The sequence below is a fragment of the Phoxinus phoxinus genome, assembly GCF_949152265.1.
Source record: "Phoxinus phoxinus genome assembly, chromosome: 4".
NCBI classification, from domain to species: domain Eukaryota; kingdom Metazoa; phylum Chordata; class Actinopteri; order Cypriniformes; family Leuciscidae; genus Phoxinus; species Phoxinus phoxinus.
The window spans coordinates 14,740,099-14,759,069 of NC_136879.1; the positions used below are offsets into that span (position 1 = coordinate 14,740,099).

General features: G+C 36.3%; 2 protein-coding genes across 7 annotated transcripts in view; both read left to right on the top strand.

Annotated features, from left to right (window-relative positions):
• The window catches only part of wdr62 (WD repeat domain 62), a 37,609-nt gene extending 32,777 nt beyond the window's left edge, over positions 1-4,832 (top strand). For all 3 annotated transcript variants that reach the window (XM_079608860.1, XM_079608861.1, XM_079608862.1), the window contains exons 30-31: positions 1,250-1,344; positions 3,662-4,832. In XM_079608860.1, the coding sequence (XP_079464986.1) occupies positions 1,250-1,344; positions 3,662-3,907 (341 nt within the window). In that variant the 3' untranslated portion in view covers positions 3,908-4,832. The remainder of the gene's footprint in view (positions 1-1,249; positions 1,345-3,661) is intronic.
• A 2,340-nt stretch (positions 4,833-7,172) lies between these two features.
• atg16l2 (ATG16 autophagy related 16-like 2) overlaps positions 7,173-18,971 on the top strand; it is a 44,497-nt gene continuing 32,698 nt past the window's right edge. For 2 of the 4 annotated variants that reach the window (XR_013797159.1, XM_079609531.1), the window contains exons 1-9: positions 7,173-7,551; positions 8,431-8,500; positions 8,868-8,928; positions 9,539-9,612; positions 11,190-11,441; positions 14,948-15,013; positions 15,344-15,433; positions 15,534-15,587; positions 17,704-17,809. Coding sequence is in view for 3 of the 4 variants with exons in the window: in XM_079609531.1 (XP_079465657.1) it covers positions 7,416-7,551; positions 8,431-8,500; positions 8,868-8,928; positions 9,539-9,612; positions 11,190-11,441; positions 14,948-15,013; positions 15,344-15,433; positions 15,534-15,587; positions 17,704-17,809 (909 nt within the window). In the remaining variant the exon portion in view is untranslated. The remainder of the gene's footprint in view (positions 7,552-8,430; positions 8,501-8,867; positions 8,929-9,538; positions 9,613-11,189; positions 11,442-14,947; positions 15,014-15,343; positions 15,434-15,533; positions 15,588-17,703; positions 17,810-18,971) is intronic. The other 2 variants (XM_079609533.1, XM_079609532.1) reach the window with 2 other exon arrangements.

Genomic DNA, 18,971 nt, shown 5'->3' on the forward strand with positions numbered 1-18,971 from the left:
TTAAATTTAATTATTCATATTTTATATAAAATATATATTTTCAAAACCTGGAGGAAAATGCAACAAAATCAAAGGCAAAAATCGGAACAAGTTGTGTTTCAAATTTGAGGCTGATATCTCAAAAAATCAGCTTTCAGTGAGATTTTGTTTGTGCGCAGTACCACACTTCTCCACTAGTTGACATTACTGCCCATATAAGGGCGGCTCCATTTCCATATGTTGTCCGAGTGATCTGAACCATTATTTGTACAATTTTCATACAATTTATGAAGTAGACATCCTATTCAGAAGTAGTGTTGGAAGTTTGGCACATTTTAAATGAATTAAATCTCTAAGAAACACAAAAAGATCCCGTATGTGCATTATAACTCGCTGCCACATCACAAATGGTGAATCTATTATTATTTTCTTTATATTCAAAACATTTTCAGACCTTTTTTTCTAAAATAATTGAATGGATGCTATCTTTTAAACTAGATTTTAAAAGATTTTAAACTATCTTTCATGATTTTTCATGTTCATTACGATTTCAAAATAAAGGTCTGAACACGCTTTAGGAGTATGAAAATATTATTGTTGCACATTGATAAATTACGGCTCCTCTGTAATTTATTTTGAAAATCAGTCACCAAATATGTAAACTAGAGATTGTAAGCTTTCAAATTATATATAGTTTGTCAAGATTAGTTTAGGTTTAGTATAGGATATTACTGGTTTAAATATATAATGGCTGTGTGTCCCCCTGTGGATTTCCGTCAAAATAAAAGTTCAATATATAAATGTATATAGTATAATGTGCTTGCATGTTTCAGTTTTTTTTTTCTTCAGATTAATCTTAATTTGGTATTTTTTCCTACCAAATTGTTCAGCCCTGCTACATACTAAAATGCATATTAAATGGCAAATAAGTTGTTGACCATGAATGCAGTTGTTTCAATATTCTGGTCAAGTCTTAATTCTGAAAGAGATGCTCCATAGACACTGAAGTATTCCTTAATACATACAAATAAATACTTCCATCTAGATGTGCACAGATCCAATTTCGTGTTTGCGTTGCTCAAAAATCAGATTAATATGGGTTTATGTCTGCTGTCTGATTATTGGCTTAATCAGGTTTTTGCCGTTAGGTTAATCTTTTTACACAATATGCCTATCAGAATATTCCTGGATTCGAATTACCGTAGTAGGGTTGTTGTGTGTTTTGTATGTAAGTGCAGTTATTGACTGGATTGGTTTGTTTTGTCTTCAGGTCTTTCTGCAGGGTCGCTGAGTGTCCAGATGTGTAAGAAGATGGTGAATGAACTCTGGCACACCATCCATAAAGCAACTGGCTTTTATAGCGAGGTGATTTCTCTTGTTCTCGTTTTTACTGAAAGCAACTTGCACCGGCATATTTAAAAATATGTCAGTACAGTTGTTTTGTCAAGATGCACACATCAGTAATGCTTTTTCTATTCTAAGGCTCTTAGAAAGCACTTATACAAGCTACTTAAATGTCCTAATTGATCCAAGGCCTAATCTTGGCTTAATCTAAACCCTGTCTGTGAAACCAGGCGTAGTGTTTTTATTTCTAAGAAATATTCCTGAAAAAATCTTCAGCAGCATAACTGTTTTCAGCATGATGGTAATATGAAATGTCTTATATTTATATATATATATATATATGATTTTCTTTTTTGATGGATCATGTGACACTGAAGGCTGTTCTTTCACAGAAATTATATTTTAAAATATTTCACAAAAGTAGTTTAATTCGTTTTTACGGTTTGATTTAATGCAGCCTTTGTGAGCAGAACAAACTTTAAAAAAAAAAAAAATTTAAATTTAAACAATTTTACCAACTGTATGTTTTTAAATTGTAATATATATTTATTTGATTTTTTCTGTTGAAATTATATAGCAGGGGCGTTCAATTACACTTTCAAAAGGTCCGGTCACTATTAGGGATGGGAATTGATAAGAATTTAACGATTCCAATTCCATTATCGATATTGCTTATCGATCCGATTCCTTATCGATTCTCTTATCGATTCTTATTGGGGTGAGGAATTAAGTACAAATTTGTTTGTATTAACTCGTTTGATATCTGATCAAATTGATGATTTTCACATTCATTGGTCCGGACAAAAAATAAAAATAAAACTGCCATTTATGTGCCATAAAAAATAAAAACAGACTGAAAACAGTTAAGGAAGAGCTTGTGCCTTTTGGAATATTAACAGTGCTCATTTGGATTAGGCAATTGATCACTAAAACAAACTTTGTCAAATTATACACAGGTTTTCTTCACATTTTGAACGTTTTTGTTTCCATTTGTTTAATTTCAAGATCTGATGTGACTTAGCCATTGCTGTTTTTACAGCTACAAAGCTGGGAGCACTAAATGATATTCAGTCACATTATACACGCTTTTAACATTAAATAAAGCACATAAATAGTACCTGATATTATCATTGCCACACTTTGAGATTGTTGTTCCAGCGCGACGTCGCAGTAAAATAGGATCTGTTTCAAATAGAATCGTTGCGCGTTGCGGCTGGTTAAACTTTGATTAACATGGAAAATTATATTTTTTATTACGTGTCGCACCGTCGCATGTAGTTAGGACGCGGTCAGAGCGCTTCTGCCTCGATGCCATGTTTTCTCATAGTGTTTGCTACATTCTGAACCAAAACAACGCAGCACGTGTGTAACGTCGTGTCACATTTGAACGAGCGGAACCGATAAGCGGAATCGTTAAGCAGGCATTCTAACGGTTCCAAGGAATCGATTCACTGGGCTCCGGTTCTGAAGAAGAACCGGTTCTCGGTTCCCATCCCTAGTCACTATATTTCCTTCCCAGCGGAGGTTCGGAAAATATCTCTTAGGAATATGTCTACATTTCCATCTGGGTAGTAGTAGTTTTTTGTTTTTTTTTAACCTTTATTTTACCAGGAAATAATCCCATTGAGATTCAGAATCTCTTTTTCAAGGGAGTCCTGGCCAAGACAGCAGAATAATAGTTCCATATTAAAAGTACAAACATTTAACAGAAAGACATTTTGGCAATTTAACAATCTCAGCATAATCCCCAGCAGCACTCGGTAACAGCACGTGCGCATTTATACTCGAATAGTCCTTTATCCTCATTTTAAAGACTCTCATACTGGGAGCGCACATATGAGGTGTTCCTCCTTCCTCTGCTTCAACCTCTTGATTGTGGCATTTCATTGTGGTTTACAATCCAGTATTCACTTCATACTTTTGTCTTTTACGAGACAGTAAAGAACTCGGCCTCGTCTTCTGTCCAAACACACCGCGTCATCTTTAAAGAACGATCGACTGTGACGTACGTCAGGTGACCTTTCAATGCGAAAAACTGTTTCCATTGCAGTTTTGCGAAATATTCCTTTCAAATTGCCTGAAAAAGCTTCTTGCGAGCGTAAAAACCTTTTTGCGATTTATATAGGAGTTTTTGCAAAATTGACGCGTTTCCTTTGGGTGTATTTCCAATTTGAAATTTCTATTTGCGCAATTTGAATGGTAATTGAAACGTGGCTATTGTCGCAGTCTGGATGGGTCCAAGCTAGGGTCCGCTATTTGAGGATTCCCCTTTTCTATAGCATTCTTCAAAGTGAAAAGCTTAAATCCATCTAATGGTAAACCTGTGTTCGCTCTGCAGTTGTGCTCCATCCCGGAGCCGTCGGAGCAGCAGGAACAGATGAAGAGCATTTTGCAGGAGGTGTTTGTGGGCGTACAGTGCGAGTTACTCTCGCTGTGCCCACAGGAGACCCGCGCCCGTCCCGCGCCGGAAGACTCCCCCGGCCGCCAGCTGCGGGACGACAGGACCGTGGCCCTCCTGGAGAAATACTCCGAGATGCTCTTACTGCGAATGACTGAAAAGGGAGCTCCGCCCGCACTGGAGTAACGGCTCGCTTTATCGGCCGAGAGGAACTTCTGACGCCATGCCCCCATAAGCACCTTTAAACTTTAATGTCTTGCGCTGGTTTTATGCTTTTAAGCGAGCATGTACATGCATTTTAAAGCTTTTTTTTGTAAAGTTTTTTTTCCACTACATTTCAATAGCGGAGTGTATTTGCTCTCATACACTTTAATTATTTTTATCCTTTAAAGATTTCTCAAGGCAAACTCTTCAGGACCTTTGCCTTCAATCGTTTTTTTTCCATATTTCATGTAGAGGTTTGAAACAGTGTTACTTTTGGAATACAAGCAGTTGAATTATGTACTTTATGAGTTTTGTGTTGCAGTTCTTGATGTTTGATGCTTTTTGTAGTTTCTCACCATTTCACGCAGACTAGCGACGAGTCGTTCCGTTGTCGCGTTGTTCTGAATGGTTTTGAATGTGTAGATATCATGTTTCCTGAGGCACCGGGCTCTGAGACTCACGTGTGCGGATCATGCTTCGTCATGTTGTGCAATTCTTCTTCACTGAACATGTATAGTTAACTTTTTAGGAAAGCTTTGTAAATGTTTTAATCAGCCATTTACACTATTTTAATATTAAACATTTTAAAATATTATTTTAATATGAATTAAATATGAATGTTTTTTGTGGTTCTTTATTCATTTGAAAGACACATTATAAATCAAGAGCAGTCTATTGAAAAGCAAGAGAAATCATTTAGCAAAACGTGGAATTTTGCATTTTGGAAAAGTGTTAAGACGCCATGATTTTTATTTATTTATTTTATGGTTTTAAAGCTTGGATAAGAGAGAAAATTTCTGTACCAGGTGTTTTCTATCTTTTAAATGCCACAGACCTATATTTTCATGTGTAAAGACCCAATTTATACTGTGAAATTATAGTATAAATGTCCAAAATATTATTAGTTTAAAAAAAATTATATTACTTTTTTCCCTGCTTGTTGTAGGTGTATTTTAGTGTAGCCTATTTTATATTTAGTTTTGTCTTATTTAGTTTTTTTTTGTATTTCTAAATCAGTTTTAGTAAATCAGTACATCAAATAAAACTTCATTTACTTAAAAGCAACATTTCTAAATTCCAGTTGCTTTTCATCAAATATTTATATTTGGTTTCATTTTTGTAATTAATGAAAACATTTTAAATATTTGTTTTGTTTAACAATAACTTATTTTCTTTCTTCACGTCAGATGATAAAAAAGGCTCTTGCTCTATTGTTAATGTATGATCTATTGTTAATGTATGATGCACCTTGTTATTAGCTTGTACCTATAATTGCAAGAAAAAATTGTGAAACAACTGATTTTCTGCCAGGACATCATCCGCTAAGTTAACGGACATTTCCTGTAACCCTAAAACACAATGCTTAAATTAAAATATGGATAACACACCTGTGAAAAATCAATACGGAAAATTCCTTCATATCAACACAGTATTGTGCCCTGTTTTTAAGGAATTTTCTTCATGCAGCAGAGCAAACTATAACCAGTGTTTGGGAAAGTTACTTTTAAAAGGTAAGGGTTACAATATTGCGTTACTCCTTAAAAAGGTAACTAATTGCATTACTTGCTTACTTTTTATGGAAAGCAATGCATTCTGTTACTCTTTCTCATCTGGGCTGGACTTGCTTGATTGTTTTTTAATACCATTAAAAGTTATTTTTGTTGTCAAATGTTAAGGCCCTTTCACACCAAAAGTGAAATGAATAAGCCTCAAATTGAAGAGCAAATTCACGTCTGTGTGGCTAATAAAGTGAGATTAAACGCATGAAGCATGCGTGTTATTTTAATATTGTAGGTTTGTGTAATATTCTGATTGTGCATTTCACTGATTTTGTTCATTTTGAGGAATACTGAATGTGTTTTGTGCAGTGAGATGAGTAAATGCGAGTTCATTGTTCACATTTAGTCTAGAACTACAATAAGCATCATGATTACACACAACACCTCTGCACTTACTCACGGTTCAGGAGAACTGTCCGTCCAAAAATGGACTGACAGCTACCAATAGCTAGCTGTATTTTAGCTACCATATACAAAGTAGCGAACTTGCGTTACTAAAAAGTAGCTAAGATGTTTTTTGTAAATGTAAAAGTAATGCGTTAATTTATTAGTTCACAATGCGTTACCCATAGCTTAAAACTAGAATTGTACAGCATGTGTAGTTTAACTTGTTAATAAGAAAATGCAAAAAATGTAATTGTTAAAAAAATTGTAACTGTTCAATAATCATATAAAAAATGCATAAAGTTAATATTACTTTTACAAATAATATATACACATACAGGGGGGAAATTTTTGTCATTTAGATGACTTGGAAAAATTGTTTATCGGCTATTATATTATTTTATACTACCATATAATTTTATTGTGAATTCTATGCATTGACGTCATCGCACAATGACATCAAAACGTAATTTAGCAAAAAATTTTAGCAACAAATCGACCTGTTTTTAGCAACTTCCCCAGCAAATTGTTTGGCAACACACACCAGTTTGCCAACTGCTATCAAAGTAGGCTAATATGTAGCCTTTGGCAGAAATGATTTTGTAATTGACAATGTAATATAAAGTGTTACCCAATATTTTCCACTTACACTAAGACTAAGCTGACATTTTATATTAAAACAAAAGGTATTTGTCATCCATAAACTGTTATTGAAGTGCGACTCTCAGCCTCATAGTGGCAAACTGTCAGTCTTGCACATTAAATCACAATAGCGTTTGTGTGAGCTGAGGTTTCTGTGCTGAAGTGTTAAATAAAGAAGCCTGTAGTGTTTTAGGGAAGTGTTTGTACAGCTGAAGCACTTTTCCGCATTGGGTGGCAATGTTCCTCGCAAATATAACTATTTCTACTACAGCACACCCAAGCTAGTCACGACAGGAGGCGCTTTGGTGCTCAGAAAACCGAACTGCCATGCCAGCATTCAAATTTAAAGACGTTTTTTTTACTCATTAGTACAGTAAATGTATAAAATTTTAAATATTTTATGTATATGGGAGTTATCAGACATATTTTCAGAATGAAAAAAAAGTACTTTAAAAAAGAATAAATTGTTTAAAATAACCGCAACTTGTAATCACGACGAGTCGACTGTGATTGGTCCATCATGACTAATCGCTTAGAAAAGTAACTCCCGTCACATGATACATGACAATAGGCCACGCCCATTTGATCTTCTGCTCTTTCTATTGGCCGCTCTGCTCGCTCTGTTTCTGCGCTTGAGACTCTCGCACAGATTAGTCATGATTACTCATCAGAAGTCACAGAAGCGGGCGGGTCCTCCATGTGTTTACAGCACACGGACTTGACAGACACTGAAGTGACGCGTCGCGTCTCAGCGCGCACAGCTGCACCGCTTTCTGCCGCATTCCTATGAATTCGCTTCATAACAATGGAAAACATACTTATAAGTTTCAGATGACGGCTCGTAAACCTATGTACTATGTCTAAGAATGTAACGTTAGGTTGTTGTAACGATACTATTATTATTTATGATCATGGACGCGTTGCAGCGCGCGAGAAACTCTGAAGTTAAACAGAGCGAAACATGGAAGCGTCACATTATTAGACAGCTGAGACATCGCAACAGGACACAGACGAGCGTCTTCCAGGACATTATAGAGTCATGTAAGCTTTATTCATGTTATTAGTATCATTTAACTCATTAAAGCATGCAGTGCTATGAGAAGGAAGAAACTTGTTTTGGATGCAGTTTGTATCTTTCATGTCTGTATGGTTGATTCAATTGATTTAATTTTAAATATGATTAGGAACTTGTAACAACTTAATACAATAAATTATGTATTATACACAAAATACAAAATAGTTAAAATACAACATGTGAAATCATAATTTAGTATTATATGTTGTGATTTGTTTATGTTATATTCATATTCAAAGTTTTTTTAATGCTTTTTTACACACACACACACACACACACACACACACACACACACACACACACACACACACACACACACACACACACACACACACACACACACACACACACACACAGTATTTAAAAACAGCATTTAAATTTTTTTAAATATATATACGTGTATATATATATATATATATATATATATATATATAGTTCTACAATATACAGTATATTTTATTAAATGTTGGATGTATGCTATTATTTATTTATATTGTTTTATTTTAGAATTTAACCTATAACATAGTTATAATGTAGTTTATATGCTATGACATTTCTCCTTGCTCCATTTTATGAACGCTTATTTGGATCTAAGAACAGAATATTAAAATGTGACTATAAAGGTCTAATTTGCCTTGAGTATAACACTGATACAAAGGAAATTCAGAGTTGTGCAAGTTCTCGCTCATTCTGTGAATCCTGACACTTGGGTGCAAATGAAAAATCTCATTAACCAACACACTTGGAGTGCATGTAAACATCAGCTGGCCTCTTTTCAAACAAATATAAAGATGATGCTCTGGATGTATGTTCAGACGTAGTTTGCCTTATTGTTCTTCTTGTAGATCACAGTTTGCTGGAGAAGTCCAAGCAGAGAGCCTTCATAACCAAAGGCATTCTGGGATCAGGGTCAAGGTAACCTATTACTCTTGAGTCATAATGTGTTACTGGAAAAAGTGACCCTAGAAAATGTAATTCGTTGGAGTAACCTTTAATGCAGTCATATTTAATCATATTTTTCACACGAATACAACAAGTTAATGTAGATGTTACCACATGACGTGTGAAATCATTTATTTTCCCCCCATTATGTCTTTTTGAGATGCAGAATCTGCAATATGCAACTCTTTACCCAACCACGCTGTACCGACGTGACAACATAGCATTAGCATGAATCCTTTGAATTACATTGGGTTACCATATAAATAACACTCTATCAGTTTCAACCGTGAGTCTGTTCCTGCTCTTGATTTCTAAATGCTGTTTTTTTCTTCCCCTGCAGGCCCTCATCGGTCCCCTCATCTGAAGACTCACTGACGTCTCTAAAGACGACCACCGGTGAGGTATGAGATGATGGCAGAGTACAGTATGTGTGGGAAAAACACAATCAGACTCTCTCATAAGAAAGCAGTTTGATGTTTGGATTACCAATGAACCGTTATAGAACAAACTGAATTTTATCAATGGCACAAGTTGTGACATGTTTCACGAAACAGGTTTACAGGTTTGCCTGCTGTTATCTCTTCCTGTTCGCAGACAGTCGCACCACCAGACCTACCACAAGCAAGCCAAAGTTCCTCTGAACGGATGGCTTTTCACCTGTAAATCCAAAAGCGTGTAGTAAAAGCATATTAGTCTAACGTAGACTCCTCATTAGGAAATGATCACTGTATAGTCTGAGCATCGAGCATAACCAGTTCTTACACCTAATCTGGCATTGAGGCTGTCCTAAGATCAGCGGCACATTTTTTGTGAAAGCATGTGATAAAACCTGCTGCATATCTTTGCTTTATCGACACACAAGTCCTCTTCCCTGTATCTAGCTATAGACAACTCCTTTAAAACATGTGTTAATATAGTAATGAAGTTACACTGTCTTGAGTTTCCCTTCATGGCTTTTTTCCGTCTCTGAAATATGTTTTTTTGGCTTTCCACTTGTTTTTGTTCTCGCAGCTCGCATACCAAGTGGTGGAACTGCAGCAGCGACTCCAGATGAAGGACGTGACACTGGATGAACAACATACCAAGTAAACCTTATTCTTTTACACCTCAAAAACACACAGAATGTACATTATTCTCATCTCACCGCCCTTTAAATGTGTCACTTTCCACAAATAGGGCACATATTTGAATTTAAAGGGATAGAGGGACATCTAAAAATTATTAGATCTGATTGATTTAAGATGAAATTAACATACAATAAAGCACATCAAATGCATGACACACATTTATGACTGTGTTAATATTGACACATGTATAAAACTGATTGTAGTATAAAATAATCACAATTGTCACATAACATTTTCAAAGCATTTATCCCTGTTACCTATGTTTTTGTAATATAACAAACAAATATATTAAACAAATATTTTTATTTGATTTATATGAACGTGTTGTGCTGTTATGTTATGAAATAACTATAAATCAGCAAGTGTCAACCCTGCTGGCCACTACTGGTCTATAGGTTGAATTAAAATTGCATTATATATACACACACAGTACCGGTCAGAAGTTTGGAAACATTACTATTTTTTATATTTTTGAAAGAAGTCTCTTCTGCTTGATAAAAATTCAGAAAAAACAGTAATATTGTGAAATATTATTACAATTTAAAATTGTATGTTTTTCTATTTGAATATACGAATAAAATATAATTTATATATGTGATGCAAAGCTGCATTTTCAGCATCATTACTCCAGTCATTAGTGTCACATGATCCTTCAGAAATCATTCTAATATGATGATTTATTATCAATGTTGTGCTGCTTAATACTTTTTTTCCCCAGGATTCATTGATGAATAAAAGTTAAAAAGAAAAGCATTTATTCAAAATAGAAATTTCCAAACTTTTGACTGAAAAAAATAAATAAATATATATATATATACTCAGTATATATATATAAATAAATATATAAATACATATATAATGTGTGTATAATGGGTCCCACTTTATATTAAGTGGCTTTAAGTACTATGTACTTACATTGAAGTCACTAATTTGATACAATGGACTTATTGTGTACATACATGTTTTTACATTGTACTTATATTTTTAAAATACCTGCATATAAATACAGCTGTAATTAATGTATGTAATTACATTTGTAATTACACTGTTGACCCTTCCCTTATACCTTAACCCACTCTTAAACTTGACCATACCAGCACACCTGTCCCTAACCTTACCCGTATCACACCGCAATAGCAGCAAAAGTGTTTCACAATAAAACATGAACACAATAAGTACATTGCACTTATTTTTCGATGTAAGTACATAGTACTTAAAGCCACTTAATATAGAGTGGGACCAAATTGATTGATTTATTTTTTAAGAGAGATTTAAACCATATTTTATATCCTATATGTAGAAAGTGCCATTCATTCATACTCAATCTGTTGACTCTTCAGTGATTATCAGTGAATAATTTCCGAAATGTTGGTCAGAAAGCTAACACACCACTTTCACTGTACAGAAAAAGACACTGAACACTCTGCAATATACAGTATATCTAATCAAATTCCTGAAGTATTGAAAAGTGGAACCACTTTATCATACATCTTGCATATCTATAGTCATTTTGTGTGTGTGTTTTTTAAAATAAGGCTGTATGAGGTCCAAAAGCATCTCAGTCTCCTGGCCCTAGAGCACAGTGTGCTTCAGGAACGCGTGGCTGAGGTGCAGACTGGAAACCGACTCCTGAAACAAAGCTATGATTCTCTGCTGGAGCAGCACCAGAGCACGGAGAGGACGTACCGGCAAGAGAAACTCCACAGCTCCGAGATCCTGGAGAACATGATCACGCTAAAACAGCAGGCTGCTGCCCGCATGAACCATCGCAATGAGAAGAGAGTGAGGTCAGAGGGGGGAGGGGACGCACGTTAAAGAGTTACACGCAATAATTATTCATAGTAATAATCTCCTAAAGGTCAAACATGTGATTACTGCGCCATAAGAGTCACCAAAGAGAAAAGCAAGAAATGCACTCTCAAACAAACCTCACATCTTCTTATTCAAGCCATTGTGCATTAATTCTGCAGAATGGATTTAAAGGGATTGTTCGTTCCTGAAACTAAAATTCTTTCATCATCAAACATGTATGACTTACTTTCTTCTGTGGAACAGATATTTTTGAAAAATATCTCACTGCTTTTTTTTTGTCCATTCAATGAAAGCCAATGTGGTCTATGTTGAACCCCATTGACAGTTATTGAATGGGCAGAAAATTATTTAAAATATCTGCTTTTGTGTTTGCAGAAGAAAGTCAGTCATACAGGTTTGGAATGACCTGTTGGTGAGTAAATGATAGCATTATTTTAATACATTTACATGCATCCAATGTCAAAAAACACGTACATTTTCTCATAATACTGTATATTGCAGCTGCAGCATCACCTTAATACTGCATATTGCTGTATATTGCAGAGATCATTTTCTCACAGTGTCTGAAATAGTTTTATCAAGGATTCAGCCTCTCTAAACCCCTCCTTTCTGAGAGTCTACTCTGCTCTGATTGGTCAGATGGCCCAGTCTTTTTTGATTGGTCTACTCTGCTCTGATTGATTTGTTGTGAATGATCTACTCTGCTCTGATTGGTCAGATTACCCAGTCTGTTGTGATTGGTCTACTCTGCTCTGATTGGTCAGATTACCCAGTCTGTTGTGATTGGTCTACTCTGCTCTGATTGGTCAGATGGCCCAGTCTGTTGTGATTGATCTACTCTGCTCTGATTGGTCAGATTACCCAGTCTGTTGTGATTGGTCTACTCTGCTCTGATTGGTCAGATTACCCAGTCTGCTGTGATTGGTCTACTCTGCTCTGATTGGTCAGATGGCCCAGTCTGTTGTGATTGGTCTACTCTGCTCTGATTGGTCAGATGGCCCAGTCTGTTGTGATTGATCTACTCTGCTCTGATTGGTCAGATTACCCAGTCTGTTGTGATTGGTCTACTCTGCTCTGATTGGTCAGATGGCCCAGTCTGTTGTGATTGATCTACTCTGCTCTGATTGGTCAGATTACCCAGTCTGTTGTGATTGATCTACTCTGCTCTGATTGGTCAGATGGCCCAGTCTGTTGTGATTGATCTACTCTGCTCTGATTGGTCAGATGGCCCAGTCTGTTGTGATTGGTCTACTCTGCTCTGATTGGTCAGATGGCCCAGTCTTTTTTGATTGGTCTACTCTGCTCTGATTGGTCAGATGACTCAGTCTGTTGTGATTGGTCTACTCTGCTCTGATTGGTCAGATGGCCCAGTCTGTTGTGATTGGTCTACTCTGCTCTGATTGGTCAGATGGCCCAGTCTGTTGTGATTGGTCTACTCTGCTCTGATTGGTCAGATTACCCAGTCTGTTGTGATTGGTCTACTCTGCTCTGATTGGTCAGATGGCCCAGTCTTTTTTGATTGGACTACTCGGATTGGTCTGTTGTGATTGGTCTACTCTGCTCTGATTGGTCAGATGGCCCAGTCTGTTGTGATTGGTCTACTCTTATTGTTCAGATGGCCAAGTCATTATCGATTGTCAGCAGCCATATCACCCTGTAGCCCAAGACTGGTTTCCCACTGAAGCTAAGCGGGGCTGAGCCTGGTTAGTACTTGGATGGGAGACCTTCTGGGAAAACCAGGTTGTTGCTTGAAGAGGTGTTAGTGAGGCCAGCAGGGGGCGCTCACCCTGTGGTCTGTTTGGGTCCTAACACCCCAGTGTAGTGACGGGGACACTATACTGACAAAGAGCACCGTCCTTCGGATGTCCTACCCAGGTCCTGACTCTCTGTGGTCACAAAAAATCCCAGGATGTCTTTCAAAAGAGTAGGGGTGTAACCCCGGCATCCTGGCCAAATTTTCCCCTTGGCCTCTGTCCATCATGGCCTCCTAATCATCGCCATATACTGATTGGCTTCATCACTGTCTCCTCTCCACCAGTAAGCTGGTGTGTGGTGGGCGTTCTGGCGCAATATGGCTGCCGTCACATCATCCAGGTGGATGCTGCTCATTGGTGGTGGTTGAGGAGATTCCCCCTTCTATGTAAAGCGCTTTGAGTGCAGAGAAAAGCGCTATATAAATGTAATGAATTATTATTACCATATCTGCATTTTAGTTCCGAATCTTCCTCATCTGACCAATCAGAGCAGAGTAGACCAATCACAACAAACCAATCCGAAGAGGTCAATCAAAAAAGACTGAGCCATCTGACCAATCAAAAAAGACTGAGCCATCTGACCAATCAAAAAAGACTGAGCCATCTGACCAATCAAAAAAGACTGAGCCATCTGACCAATCAAAAAAGACTGAGCCATCTGACCAATCAGAGCAGAGTAGACCAATCACAACAGACTGTGTCAATGGGGCAATGTGCAACAACCACACTAGCACTTTAGCACTTGCACTTTAAACCATGGAAATGTGTTGTCAACAATGTCCGTTTTTCTTCTGTTTACTTTTTTTTTTGTGAAGTACAATATGTCGATGCTTCTCAGGTTCTGTCGATGTGTTTTGTGATTTGTGATGTCTTTTGTGATGTTTGTTATGAAGCAACTCCGCACTGTGCCCAAGCTAAATTTCCCCTTGGGGACAATAAAGTTAACCTACCTACCTCAGGGATTAGACACAGTGATAACAGTAACGATTGCGCCAATTTTACCATATCAATTCCAGCCAGAGCCCTCAGTGTCTTCTAATAACTCAATAACTCCTTTTATTGTGCACTTTGATCTTTTACAACTTTAAGAACTTTTACACTCACACTACATGAAATGTTAAATACAAAATAGCATAAGATTAAGACTTCAGTGACTTTGTCTTTGTTTTACAGACTAAAGTGCATGTTTGAGCTGTCTTAACTGAAAGCAACTTGCACTGAAATATCTTAAAATATGTCAATGCCATTGCTTTGTCTCAAAATGCAAACCAATAATGTTTTTTTCTAAGACACATTTTTGAAAGCTACATAAAGGTTCTAATTTAACAGCAGTTGTCTGCAAAACCAGGCCTATATATGTTACAATGTGGGAGCTAAAAGCACTACGTTAAAAGTGTCCAAATAAGTTTTGAGGTCATTGTACTGTACGCAACATCTGTCAGCAAGGAGTAAGCGACACCAAGGCCATGTCATACAACAGTAGAAACATTATTTAATTATTAAAATTCAATGGCTTAGATTAGAAGATGGTTAATGTAGTTAATGAATTGGTGTTTTGTTAAACAAAGGCCATATTTCAAAGTCCACTGAGCACATTCTCTTAGCGGCTGGGCTTTTCTGCTGGCAGCTCGTTTGTATGTTCCTTTTTTCCTAAATCTTGAGAGCACGTTTTGCCCATTTCCATAAACACCACATCCTTCTTGATCACATTTCCTCTTCTTTCTTAGAGCCAGAGAGGCCAGTATTCACAAAGAGCTTCAGATGGCTGCCAGTAAGAACGTGAATATTAATGAGTAAGTAACAACTGTATAAAGTGACACTGCAGCGTAAATCTGACTTCGTGTCGATCCAAAACCCGTATAACTGTTTTCTTCGGTTAAGCACAAAAGGAGACATGTTAAAGAATGCATTGTCGTTTATGTATTTGTGTTTCACAAAAGAAAGACAGTTATGTTGGTTTGGAATGACATGAGGGTGAGTACGTGATTTTTAGATGAACTATTCCTTTAATCAGCATATGTGGGCAGCATAAACAACATTATAAAGTGGTAACATATGGATCATCATGAATTATTGTTTTATATTTGTGAGTTTTCATCAATGGTTTTGCTTTCGCCTGCCAGAGAGTCTGGAAATGTGTCACCCTCCGAACCATCATCCCCCAAAAGTGAAACTGCAGAGACAGTCAAAAGATCCCATGGAGCACTTTTCAGGTAACAGTAGTGGCATTTATGCATTATTATTATTACAGTCATTTCTTGATCTTCCATCTCAGAGTTCTTCAAATTGTTCAGATTGTAAATGTTTCCTCAGGTCTGCTTCAGCTACGTCCCCCCGAATCATCAGCTCCATTAGAGGACTCTTTGAGTAAGTTTTTAGTTTTTTTAGTTTAAGTTTTTAGCAACATGATGTATCTCTGTATAGCATAAGTTGGGAGTGTTGGGGAATGTTACGTTTAATAGTAACGTATTAGTCAGAAGACAAACTAAGCAAGTTAGTGTAAAAACAAAAGGCTTCAGATAGGTACACAGAAACATATACACCTAGAACACATAGATCAATGCAAAAAATATATATATGCAGATCAGAAAAATACTCAATAAACATGCATAAAATACAATTTTGCCAAAAGGAAATCCCATAGTTGAATATTCATATTTTTTTAATTATTTAATTATGCGTAGCATAAAAAGCACACAAACAATTAATGCTTGGAAAGTTAACCTGAACTTAAAATATGGTAAATATATATATAAATATGATTTGAATAAACTAGTTCATACATCTTGATCATAGGCACCTGCACCATGTGATCACATCTCTTGGCAACTTGGCAACAATCTGAAATATTTAAAATTGAATAAATACAATAATATTTGTGTGACACATCCATTCTATCTCCATAGCCGTTGTTTGTATGGGAAACATTATTATTACTGCTGTACGTTGCTTTATGAGAAACGTTATTATTATGCTTTGCAGTAATTATGCTGCCTTCACATGCTATCGGAAATATCCTACTTCCCACTTCTGAAGTCGTGCTTCAAGTGAAACCGATAACTTCAAGAGCTTTGCTGTCAGAAATAATAGATATAATGGAAGATACAAGGGTTATTCTTGCTTATTTATTAGGGAAATCTTAGAAAAGCCAAAGATACAATTTTTTAATAAAATGTAGCATCCCATTTGTTGACAACCATATAAACATTCACTCCACTATCTAAATAGTAAGCTTGCTAACAATTCTGGAATTTGGGTCAAATAGAGGTATTTTTGCTGTGTATAAAACATAAATGCTTCAAATTATTGTTCATATATGTAAATATGCACAAGACAAGGTTTAGTTTTGAGAAAAAAACTAATACTCTTCCACATTTTATGGCCCGCCCAACTCTGGAACTTGGGTATCAAAGTTATCTCCAAGTTTCCCAGTTGTAAATACGACATGGAGGGCAACAGTGTCCAATTTCTGCCTCGCATAAGATAATAACGATAGCACGTGAAGGCAGCATTAGTTAATATTAAATAGTTACTATCCACCTTATTTTGCAACACAAAACGTTATTTTCTGTGAATATGCAAGACTTTGGATTCATTAGCATGTAAATAACTAGAAAATTTGACAAAGTGCAGTAAATGGTAAAACTGTTTGCGTTACAAACTACTGTTTATGATTATGTTAATACATTAAAATATGATAACAAACACCAGTATCAAGCAACATAATGGACTGTTTTTATACAGCTAAATTAACTTGAAGCTTTTAACTGCCAATAACAGTGTAGTACTCTCAGTTCCATATGTACCGGTAAATATAATACAGAATCCTCAAAATAGGAAATAAAAGTCATCAGATTCTATATAGACCTGGATATTGCTAAACTAGAAAGTAAGTGCATATTACTTTTTTCACAGTTGAAATCTAATAACTTCAATAGAACTCCATGCGGTTGTGAAAGATTTCTCCACGAAGATTTCAAGTGACTTTTTTTTTTTGCTTGTGAAGTTTCACTAATGTGACTTTATGGTAATTAAATACACTAGGCAAAGTTCTTTTTCGTTCTTCGCTTAGGTGTTAAAAAAAAGGTTGAAATACCTTTGCAGCAAGAGACTGTTACCGAAAGACTCCCGACACAACTTTATACAATTTTCGAGTATTAAACATGCACAAACTGCCAGTTGCTTTAACAATTAGTTTTTCAGTTTCTCCCATAAAGTGGCTCTCTAGTGTTCACTTTTACTCGCATCTGACCTCGACAGACTGAACAGAGAAATGAAGATTTCCACCTTAAAGAAGGCGGAGCCTATTACTCATTACATAATCGCCACGGACCAATGATAGTTCAAAGGTGCTTACCAGCTTTTCGAACTCCCAAAACCAACTCCAAATGAATGTTATGGCCAGATAAGTGATATATATATATATATACGATGTAGTATTTATCAGTGTTATTGATGTGTGTTCTGTTGTTTGTGTGTCCAGGAGGAAGGTCAGAGGTAAATCAGTCTGCAGGTCAGAAGAAGATCTCTTTATTCCACTAGGAGTCTGTCTGGTTGCCAGAGTCCCAACCAAGGCGATTTATACACTGGTGCGTGTTACTGTTTACAACACCATCAACAACAAAACATGTTTCTCACATACTTTGTGCTGTTATATTACATGTTGACTAGTAGGAACCTATATAAGCAGTTGGACTAGTAGATGGAGTGATGATATTTAAATGGCCAGTAATATTAATCTTGTGGTTCTTGAAGGGGTCATAGCATGTAAGGGATGGTGTTTTACAAGCACATCCGCTATGGTGGTCTGTGGATGACGAGGCTGTGGAACAAAGCGTCTGTGTGTCGCTGTGAAACAGTGTCTTTCTGTGGGACACTGCAGCTCTGTCATGTGCAGACACCCCTTCTCATTTGAACAGCTGACCGCAGGAACCAGCCCGAGTCGTGTTATGGAGAGGAGTTTCCACTTCCTTAAATGGACATGTGTCACAATTACTCATTTGCATTTCCTGTTGATCTTTTGGTTGTTGGCACGTCAATGCTATTTCTTGTCATTTCATCATCGTTTTTCATCAAGAAATTTCTTCAGATCGCTGTATTCTTGATGGCAAAATATCGCAGTGCTTATCGCCCGCTGTTTTAAGTTCCCCTTGAGTGTAAAGTAATACACTGCTTGTTATCATTTTCACACCTTAGCAACGTTTCTTTCCCCTTCTTCAGTTTCACAATCTGTAAGTGAGTGTATAGATATAACATTGAGCATGACAGCTATTGTTATTAGTGAAGTAGTGAAGTTCCTTCAAATCAGACGCATGGGGATGCATACCTACTATAAAACAAAAAGTACCATTGTTGTACCTTGGTATTTGGACTTGTACCATGTTAAAATAACGTTTTTTTAACAACAAGATTATACCTTGAGGTGCCATGTGAACACCATGTTATATGCATACTGTAATAATGTTCCTGCAGCATTAATAAGCAGGAGAGATAAAGCTTCTGACAGCAGCTCTGATCATTTTTTGGTTTGTTTTTTGGAATTGTAATGTTTTTGAAAGAAGTCTCTTATGCTCACGAAGGCTGCATTTATTTGATCAAAAATACAGAAAAAACAGTACTATTGTGAAATATTATATCATTTAAAATTAGTGTTTTCTATTTGAATATTTTAAATATATATATTTATTAAATTATTCCTGTCATTACTGTGTCACATGATCCTTCAGAAAATCACTCTAATACCGGGATTTG